This window comes from Diaphorina citri, unplaced genomic scaffold (assembly GCF_000475195.1).
Source record: "Diaphorina citri unplaced genomic scaffold, Diaci psyllid genome assembly version 1.1 scaffold1769, whole genome shotgun sequence".
NCBI lineage: Eukaryota > Metazoa > Arthropoda > Insecta > Hemiptera > Psyllidae > Diaphorina > Diaphorina citri.
In genome coordinates this window covers 52413-63315 of record NW_007379195.1, presented here as the reverse complement: position 1 = coordinate 63315, position 10903 = coordinate 52413, and the positions used below count along the sequence as shown (strand labels likewise).

At 33.1% G+C, this 10903-nt stretch overlaps 1 protein-coding gene across 1 annotated transcript; it reads right to left on the bottom strand.

The window, feature by feature from the left end:
• Window positions 1–6088: 6088 nt before the first annotated feature.
• On the bottom strand, window positions 6089–6535 carry LOC103517168 (homeobox protein Nkx-2.3-like). The gene has a single exon (XM_008482189.1). It carries the CDS (start codon window positions 6533–6535, stop codon window positions 6089–6091), a length of 447 nt encoding a protein of 148 aa, XP_008480411.1.
• Between the last annotated feature and the right edge of the window lie 4368 nt (window positions 6536–10903).

Sequence of the window (10903 nt, the reverse complement as noted above, 5' to 3'; positions counted from 1 at the left end):
ATAACTGGAGTGCCTCTTGTTTTATCAGAATCATATTCTTCGAGTAATTTTTCAGGTTGACTCATTTTCTCCATATTGTTAATGTCTTCATATTCATGTTTGATCAATATGTTATGATTCCCTACAGGCCGGATAAAATAAATAAACTACTGATGATCAGTGAAAGTGAAGAAAACTGAAACTGATGAAGACTATTTCCTCTGATTTGATTGATTTCAAAAAGCAATTAGCTTTTAGTCAGAGATTAATGAAAGGGATTGACCTTATAATCCACATAGTTTTTTAACAGAGCTAATTCAGTGGTGCATGGGCTATTGATGTGTAAATTTGTATGAAAATCTTCGGATGTCGAATTTTCCATTTAATTTTCATTTATAGGTGGATATCGATAAAGGAGTTTTGAATTGAGAACATCTTGTATTTACTATATGAATGTTGTTTACATATGTAGGTAACCATATTTTCTTAGGATTGTATGTAAAGTAAGGATTCAACATCTTTCGTAGCTAAAATTGGAGATTTCAAAGCCTCAAAAATAGTCTAAACACTCTCAACCTTCTCAATGGGTTGTAAAATAGGATAGCTAAAGAAATGCTCTCTTAGACAAATAGACATGTTCAGAAATGAAATCCCAAAGCACGAATAATATTGGTCAAAAAAAAAAAAACCTGATGACAGCCTGATGTAGATAATACACTGTAGATAACGATAATGTAGATTGCGTATACCTTTGTTTTGATTAATTTTGCAGGTATTTTGCTTTCTTCAGTCCTATACTGGGCAAGGTAAGATCCTATAACAACCAGCACAGCATTACCAGCACCAACAGTCTGTAGACTATGATGCTTTCTTCTCTAATTCCAAATCTTTGACTGCTAAGGTCTTATCGTCCTGAAATGTAAGAGAGAAGGGCCGAGGGAGATAATAATATCAATGAAGATCTAGATAAACCTCATGCAGATAGTGTACTCAGCTTGTTCAACAAGGATCAACCTAAAACACTTGAGGGTCATCAACTAGCTGGAGATAAACTCGACCCGTTAGCTAATGATGAAAAACAGAATAATGCAAAGCCAGCCATTCCTTGAACTAACCTTATCCGTGCAGGATAAAATCCACCCCGACTGGGAATCCAACCCGCGACCTAGCGCTTGTAAGGCAAACGTGCTACCAACCAATCTAACTAGGCTGGCAGAGCAAGTTCTAGTTTTATTTTAGTAGTTTCACTGTTCTCTGTGTTTAATTTTTATCAATGCCGTGATTTTATTTTTAGTTATGCAATGTGCTTCACTCCTAGTGAATTGCATATTACTTTCCTAGGAAAATACTATAGGAAGGAAGGAAAGTAGGTAATATATAATCGGTAGGAAGGAAAGGAAGGAAAGTAATATAATCGGTTAAATTTTCGATGGTCAGTTTTTAGTACCAAAACACGTTTTGAGGTCCCTAGAGCCTAATCCAAAGTCTCAGCCATTGGTCCGTGTGTCTGTCCTTCTGTCTATCTGTAAACAAAATATCTCGAGAACGGTAGGAGCTATAGAGACCTGAAATTTGGTAGGTATGTAGCTGTAAAATGTGACAAGAATGCGACACAAAACTTTTGGTTAAGATCGGTGCAACGCTTGGCGGCGTTTCAGCCGCTTTTTGGCGGTTTTCGGTGTAATTCAATATCTCGCGAACGGTATGAGCTAGAAACTTGAAATTTGGTATGTTTCTGTTCAATTCGTATGAGTATGAAAAGTTCTGGCCTCAAGGAAAAGAAACTTGTCGAGACCTATGGAATAAGGCCAAGTGGTTATTACTTGCCTTTCCAACAACATACCTGTTTGAGAAGGGCTTCAGTGCAGTGACACATTTCTATATATATGTACAGGGTGGTTCGTGATTTGCGAACCACGCTTATATCTCAGAAACGGCTGGGAATTAAGGAATGAAATAAACGGCATCCTGTAGATGAAATTTTGATGATTAAAATGGCTTTTTTTAATTTTGCAATTTGTTTTGCAAAACGGCCCATTTTTTGCCAATTATAGGTCACTTTTATGGGAACCCCCATTTTTTATTTAATTTTTGGAATCGGCATAAAATTTTAATTGAAAAAATGTATTCACTCGAAAAAATTTGCTCTACAAAAATTCTGTACACTGTGAGAAAGAAAAGCAATTTCTTAATTATTTCTTTAGTTTTTGTATTATTCACTTAACTATTTCAACAACAATCAACAACAACAAACAAATAAATTTATAAAAGCTGTTCAAAATGAGATCCATTTGTTTGTACACAGTAACGCATTCTTCGCTCTAACTCAGGACCAACTGCATTGTTTATCGTGTCGGGGGTCGCTGATGCACACAAAATCGCGATTTGTGCAAATTTTTGTAGAGCAAATTTTTTCGAGTGAATACATTTTTTCAATTGAAATTTTATGGTGATTCCAAAAATTAAATAAAAAATGGGGGTTCCCATAAAAGTGACCTATATTTGGCAAAAATGGGCCGCTTTGCAAAAAAATTGCAAATTTAAAAAATGCCATTTTAATCATCAAAATTTCATCTACATGATGCCGTTTATTTCATTCCTTAATTCCCAGCCGTTTCTGAGATATAAGCGTGGTTCGCAAATCACATCACGGACCACCCTGTATAGATTACTTACACTAAGAGGGCATTGAACTATCCATACTTCATCCTCCTTATCAATGGAAAGTGTTGTAATTTCATTTGAATAATCATTATTTGTCTCCTGAAAATTGGAAATTTAAATACATAAGTAGTACCCATAAAGATATACAAATCAAACCTAAATAATTATGTAGGATGTAGGTACTTACTTTCCCTGTCCGACTTTAACATTACCATTAGATTTTGTCCTCCCTGAACTGTGTTGTGCATATTGCTGTTTCCTTTGCATTGATAAGGTCATCCCGGGGGCATGTCTGATCTAGGAGGCTACAGGCAAGGAGGTTTTTGCCTGTCTGTACCTGTACCTGTCCACAAATACAGCTGTCGTCCTCTGTAGATTATACCCACATGTGTAGATTATACCCACACCTGGCTACGCCGGATCTGAGGCGGTTCAGTGAATTCTAGGTAGGGTAGTGTAGGTTTGAACCGGGGGGTTGTTCCTCCCTCAGGTCGAACAAGGGCTGGGGTGCCTGTATTCTCCAGACTTCAGTTTTTCGGGCCTCTCAGTTGGTGTTTATGGGTTCTACAGGGTTTATACGCTTTTCCCGGAATGAAATTCCATGGCAATTCCAGAAAAATTCCATGAGTTTTCCAGAAAATTAGGGGGCGGAGGTACTTGAAAATCAGTAAGATTACCCCTTCATTTAAATGAAACCAAGTCGTTCCTCCCAAAATAAATCAAGTGCCCACAAAAAAAAAAAAAAAAAAAAAAAAAAGAAAAAAAAAAAAACCCCCCCCCCCAAAAAAAAAAAAAAAAAAAAAAGAAGAAGAAAAAGAGGACAGAGGTGTCTCGGCGTTTTTTGATGTTCCAAGCATTCTAAGCAATTTTGAGAAACCCGCAGAACAGGAAAAGACTTTATAAACCCGTGTATAATAATGTACATACTTACTTACTCGTACATACACACTCATAATACGTATACACAATTATGTAATTAGAACATTGTGAGTACTGAGTACCTATCATGCAATAGCCACCTTTTTGTCCAAAGTCCTAGCCAATCAGACGTTTACACTATGAGACTATACACAGAATCCTGGAATGGCTTAATAGAGTCATTGAAGACAAAAAACCTCAACACGTTAGGTAGTAACGTGCCAAAGAAAACTAAATTAACAAACAGACCTACCTACGTGATTATTATGTTGAAGGTTAAATGTTTAAAATTATTTAAATGACTCGAGAGAGTGATTTAGAATGAAGCAGTTGCAAATGGGTAAAAATTATAAATAAATGGTCGATTCCTACGTAAAGAGTTGAGAAAAATCGAAATCTGAGGTCAAAACTCCGAAAAAATAAATTGTTTCCCAGCAACTCTTGAACTTTGACTCCATTTTTCTCAAAACGGGTTTTTTTCACTTAGTCCACTCTGCCTCTTAGTGCCTCATATCAAGATCAAACAAGAGACTGAAAATTACCTCATTATTGAGACGTCTAACTGTTTTAAATAAACAGCTGTCATACTTCTAGTTTAGTAGAAACCTGATCAAATATCAAGATCAAACAAGAGACTGAAAATTACCTCATTATTGAGACGTCTAACTGTTTTAAATAAACAGCTGTCATACTGGTAGTTTAGTAGTTGATGCTTTCTTCTCTAATTCCTTAGAAATCTTTGACTGCTAAGGTCTTATCGTCCTGAAATGTAAGAGAGAAGGAAGACAGAATAATTTAGTAGAAAAAAAAAATTACAGCGTACAATGAATTGAATTTAGAATTCGTTTCATATTCTACTGAAGTGTCAAATTTTTAGCTTCGACCAAAAAAGAGAGATGGAGCCTCCATATCGTTTTTCATTTTTGATTTCGGTAAGTCTTTTTATGAAGAGTAGTTTGGTAGGATCATACATTGTAGCAATCTGACTTGTACAATATTATGATCTACTAGTTTATTCTAAGTACACACTATCCAGGTGTATAGGTAGGTATGTAAAGTAAGGATTCAACATCTTTCGTAGCTAAAATTGGAGATTTCAAAGCCTCTAAAATAGTCTAAACACTCTAAACCTTCTCAATGGGTTGTAAAATAGGATAGTTAAAGAAATGCTCTCTTAGACAAATAGACATGTTCAGAAATGAAATCCCAAAGTACGAATAATATTGGTCAAAAAAATAAAAAGAAAACCTGATGTAGATAACGATAATGTAGATTGCGTATACCTTTGTTTTTATTAATTTTGTTTTCATTTTTGATTTCGGTAAGTCTTTTTATGAAGAGTAGTTTGGTAGGATCATACAATGTAGCAATCTGACTAGTACAATATTATGATCTACTAGTTTATTCCAAGTACACACTATCCAGGTGTATAGGTAGGTACCTATGTAAAGTAAGGATTCAACATCTTTCGTAGCTAAAATTGAAGATTTCAAAGCCTCTAAAATAGTCTAAACACTCTAAACCTTCTCAATGGGTTGTAAAATAGGATAGCTAAAGAAATGCTCTCTTAGACAAATAGACATGTTCAGAAATGAAATACCAAAGTACGAATAATATTGGTCAAAAAAATAAAAAGAAAACCTGATGTAGATAATACAATGTAGATAACGATAATGTAGATTGCGTATACCTTTGTTTTATTATTAATTTTTCAGGTATTCCGCCAAGTCAAGAAAGTTTGACCGCGCTACTAGAGATATTATACGCGACAGGGAAAGTAGCCGTTTTCAGGTAGTTGTTTATTTATTATTGTTAGAACTTTACAGCACAAGTTAATGACAGAAAACTAAAAAATTCCAGAAAATAAATGGATAAAATACTTGAGACTGAAACAAGGAGAAATAGAGCATTATTGATTTTCATCATTAATGATGCCTCTTAGCTTTCATTGAAAGAAAGTTAATGTGTTTCTAATAGAAACTTTCTATACGTTTTTTAGTAGATAATTGAATGGGTGAGTAGAAGAACCAGGAATATTAAAAATCGATTTATCAGGAGAGCAATTATAGTGAAAAATTATACATTGATCTAATGGGTATTCCCCACTCTAAAATCGAAATGCTTATGGATCTAAGGTGTATTTCCCCTCCATATTCACAGAGACGATAGAAAGAAGTACATTCCTTGTTATTCTGCAAAAAAAAAAAATCGATTTTTAACATTCCTGGTTCTTCTATTCACCCATTCATTTTATGTTGGCCCAACAATTTCATGTTATTAAATACTTCACCAAATGAACATTGATTTATTTTCAACTAAAGTTGTACATTGCACAAAATGTACCTACCTCTAGCTCTCTAGAAATTATCAAAATGCATAGAAACACTAACACCTACATACTCTTTTCATCCCTGGCTAAAACTAACAAATAAAATTGATTTTTTTTTTTCTAGGTAGTTCTAAAAAGAAAAGTAGGTAACCCAGCTTTTGACACATCCTGTAGGCACTAACATTTTACATCTGTTGTTTACAACATGATATCGGTGCAGTTCGGTACATACTGATCATGAAGTTCATCCAGAATATCAATGTCTTCCCATTTATTATCCAGGAAATCCGACTGGTCAAAATTTGGCACGAAAATATTATGTTCCTCCGCGGGAAAATCGGTTTCAGGCTTGCGGCCGATTTTCTTGGCCTCAGGGCATCCAATCGTGGCCTGTGCCGAGGTTGGTTTCGTTTTACGCGTGAAAATGTGTTTGATTTTGAACACGTTCTTGCCATTGGAGTTTTGATTCATAGCCTGGAGTCTCTTCTGTTTGTAGCGCCGGTTTTGAAACCAGATTTTGACTTGGGTTGGTGAGAGGTTGATCTCCTTACCCAACATCTCGCGCTCAGTGGGAGACAAATATCTGATGTGCTGGAATTTCCGTTCCAACTCGAATACTTGAGACTGAATTCCGTTGGTCCTCATTTTTCCTGCTCTATGACTTTGAAACATCACCCAAGTAAGCGCAACAGATCTATTACTCGTATATTTATAATTTGTTTTTACAAATTTAATTCAAGCAATTGAACAAAGATTAATTGGGTTTTACTAATTTATATCAATCAATTGAGAATTATAGCTAGGTACATTTAAATTTTTACCTACATATCAATTCTTTTCATTGGGAACAATACTCTTGTATACTTGTAAAAGGAATTTACAAATTAAGCTTGGTTTTACAAGCCTTTCAGTAATTATGCAGCTAACCATAAAATGCTCGCATTGACTGATATGCTCGCAACTTCTAAGATAGCATTCTTAACTATGTAACATGATCGTATTGTATAATGTAGGTGGAATATTATTTATAAATCAACTTTATATTAAAGTTTGTGACATGTTGTAGATTAAATTAATCTCAAAGAATAGATAGATAGATAGATACCCATAACTTTATTCTAACTTCCCTTGAAAAACTCCTCCCACTCAGTTTCATAGTCGAAAAATTTGATTTCGAGGTACATTTCAGCAGATGGTCTAATTCTAAATTCATATTTCGTTAGCACTAGTAGGTACATAGTACAAGTCTTTGAGACAGTTTTTAAATGTACATATACCTACGTATAGGTACTTACATTGAAAACTTTCTCAAAAGACATGATAAGGAAGGAATTAATGGGAAGTAGGATAGAGTACTAAACTGAATTATGTTTATCCATTATTTATTATTCTGTTATAATTATTTTTATTACCTACGTGGTAGCTAAAAGTATCTCAATTATTTGAGAATTTAAGTGAAAGCAAATAAATGTGTAACCTATTGTGAAAAAGAAAATATAATCAGAAAAAAAGGAAAAATCAAATAATTTCAATAAAATATTCTGTCTGTTTTGTTTCATTTTCTGATCTAGATCTAGTTGATGTTTACAACATGTATAAGGCATCTATCTATAAATGGGATTATGGGAAACACCTGTAATAAATTTTATTTTTTATTACCTACGTGGTAGCTAAAAGTATCTCAATTATTTGAGAATTTAAGTGAAAGCAAATAAATGTGTAACCTATTGTGAAAAAGAATATAATCAGAAAGAAAGGAAAAATCAAATAATTATTTCAATAAAATATTCTGTCTGTTTTGTTTCATTTTCTGATCTAGATCTAGTTGATGTTTACAACATCTATCTGTAAATGGGATTATGGGAAACACCTGTAATAAATTTTATTTGATAAACAGCAGCTACAATGTTTAGTTATGCTATTCGTATCAAATTGTACTTCATCCGCAGATTGGTCAACATTTTCACTATCGTAAGCATGGTCATATCCATCACTTTGGTAACCTGCATCTTTAGGATATTCATTCGTAGGCCATTTATACGTGTACGTATTCCAGTTTGCATTAATATCCGAATGATTTTTGTTCATGTGGTATGCTTGTTCGTTATTTTCATTTTTGATTTCGGTAAGTCTTTTTATGAAGAGTAGTTTGGTAGGATCATACAATGTAGCAATCTGACTAGTACAATATTATGGTCTCCTAGTTTATTCCAAGTACACACTATCCATGTGTATAGGTAGGTATATGTAAAGTAAGGATTCAACATCTTTCGTAGCTAAAATTGAAGATTTCAAAGCCTCTAAAATAGTCTAAACACTCTAAACCTTCTCAATGGGTTGTAAAATAGGATAGCTAAACAAATGCTCTCTTAGACAAATAGACATGTTCAGAAATGAAATCCCAAAGCACGAATAATATTGGTCAAAAAAATAAAAATGTACAATATTATGGTCTCCTAGTTTATTCCAAGTACACACTATCCAGGTGCCAGGTGTATAGGTAGGTATATGTAAAGTAAGGATTCAACATCTTTCGTAGCTAAAATTAGAGATTTCAAAGCCTCTAAAATAGTCTAAACACTCTAAACCTTCTCAATGGGTTGTAAAATAGGATAGCTAAAGAAAATAGACATGTTCAGAAATGAAATCCCAAAGCACGAATAATATTGGTCAAAAAAATAATAAGGTACGTATTCCAGTTTGCATTAATATCCGAATGATTTTTGTTCATGTGGTATGCTTGTTCGTTGTTAAAATCACTATAAAGTTCGTTTTCAACAGTTTCCTCGCATTTGTTACTGTTCATATCGGCATGATACCCGTTATTATAGTAAAAGTTATTATTGTAGAATTGATAAATGTTTTGTTGATAGAACGTTGTCATTTTATTGTTTACGTGCTGATGGTGTTGTTCAACAGGGTTATTATGTTTTTCTAGGATATTGCAATCTGTTGGAGCTAATTCAGTGGTGCATGGGCTATTGATGTGTAAATTTGTATGAAAATCTTCGGATGTCGAATTTTCCATTTAATTTTCATTTATTAAAATATAGGTGGATATCGATAAAGGAGTTTTGAATTGAGAACATCTTGTATTTACTATTATGGATGTTGTTTACATAGGTATGTAGGTAACCATATTTTCTTAGGATTAGTAGGATTCTACTATCACTCAACTTTAACTAATTTTTTTCAGAAGGTTTTTCATCTATCCTTGAGCTTTAGGATAATGTCGACAGAGGTGTAAATATTTTAAAGATATAGCACAATTTAATTTTAAAAAAGTCCAAATACGAGTAAGTATATGTATTTAACGCACACAAAAATGTTATTTAGTTGAAAATTGCAAAGAAAAAGATAAATAAATAATGGTAATTATTTATTATTGTTAGAACTTTACAGCACAAGTTAATGACAGAAAACTAAAAAATTCCAGAAAATAAATGGATAAAATAAATAAACTACTGATGATGATCAGTGAAAGTGAAGAAAACTGAAACTGATGAAGACTATTTCCTCTGATTTGATTGATTTCAAAAAACAATTAGCTTTTAGTCAGAGATTAATGAAAGGGATTGACCTTATAATCCACAGAGTTTTTTAATGATGATCAGTGAAAGTGAAGAAAACTGAAACTGATGAAGACTATTTCCTCTGATTTGATTGATTTCATAAAACAATTAGCTTTTAGTCAGAGATTAATGAAAGGGATTGACCTTATAATCCACATAGTTTTTTAACGTTTAAATCCAGAAATCCGATAGGCCTGTTTGTTTAGTAAACATTTGAAGCCCCTCCTACAATTTTTATCTCTATACAGGGTGTTTTCTTTTTAGCTTCAAATTGATGTCTTTTTTTCGCTTCAGTAGGTGACTAGGTATTTGGCAAATCAACTAAATATGTATATTTGTTTAGTAAACATTTGAAGCCCCTCCTACAATTTTTATCTCTATACAGGGTGTTTTCTTTTTAGCTTCAAATTGATGTCTTTTTTCGCTTCAGGTGACTAGGTATTTGGCAAATCAACTAAATATGTACAAAGGAGATACCAAATCATTCTCATACTAAAGAAGACGGAACGTTAGCAACATTAAGCCTGCGTTTCATAAAAACCAAAAGTTATGCTGTGACGTAGGTAAATATTAAAGTAGAAAAACTTTTAAAAACAGTACCTAAGGACTCTAATAGTGGCTGTGACGTCAAGATATTTCGAAGTATAAAATAGTCGAATTGATTTCTTAAACCATTTATTATGTTGTGAGTATTGATTTTTTCTCTCCTGGAATATTTGAGCCTTTTACTAATAGGTTTATTCAAATCCCATTCAGTATCACTTTGTATAAACCCCTCTTTAATACAGATACATACCTATTGTGTCTGTGTAGGTACATACCATACTTAAATATTTTTAAAATTGTTCATGATTCTGATTGACTATGTAGGTATACCTATGGTTTTATGATCTCCTGGAATATTTGAGCCTTTTACTAATAGGTTTATTCAAATCCCATTCAGTATCACTTTGTTTAAACCCCTCTTTAATACAGATAATACATACCTATTGTGTCTGTGTAGGTAATACATACTTAAATATTTTTAAAATTGTTCATGATTCTGATTGACTATGTAGGTACCTTATGGTTTTATGGAATGTTTTCTATTAAATTGTCTAATGTATTGGTTTTAGTTTTGATTAATCTTCCGGTCTTATCAATATTTTTGTTTTCTGGGATGTAAGAAAAAAACATGGTCTGAGGGATTTTTTTGGTAGCACATGGCCATTTTGTTTGAACGAAAATATTTCATTATCACATGGTTGTGTCTATTAAATTGTCTAATGTATTGGTTTTAGTTTTGATTAATCTTCCGGTCTTATCAATATTTTTGTTTTCTGGGATGTAAGAAAAAATCATGGTCTGAGGGATATTTTTGGTAGCACATGGCCATTTTGTTTGAACGAAAATATTTCATTATCACATGGTTGTACTATGTTTTGTATGTTTGGTGTGTGAG

What these genes read in the sequence shown, in the direction of transcription:
- LOC103517168 (XM_008482189.1), bottom strand. Translation starts at nt 6,535, where the DNA reads ATGAGGACCAACGGAATTCAGTCTCAAGTATTCGAGTTGGAACGGAAA.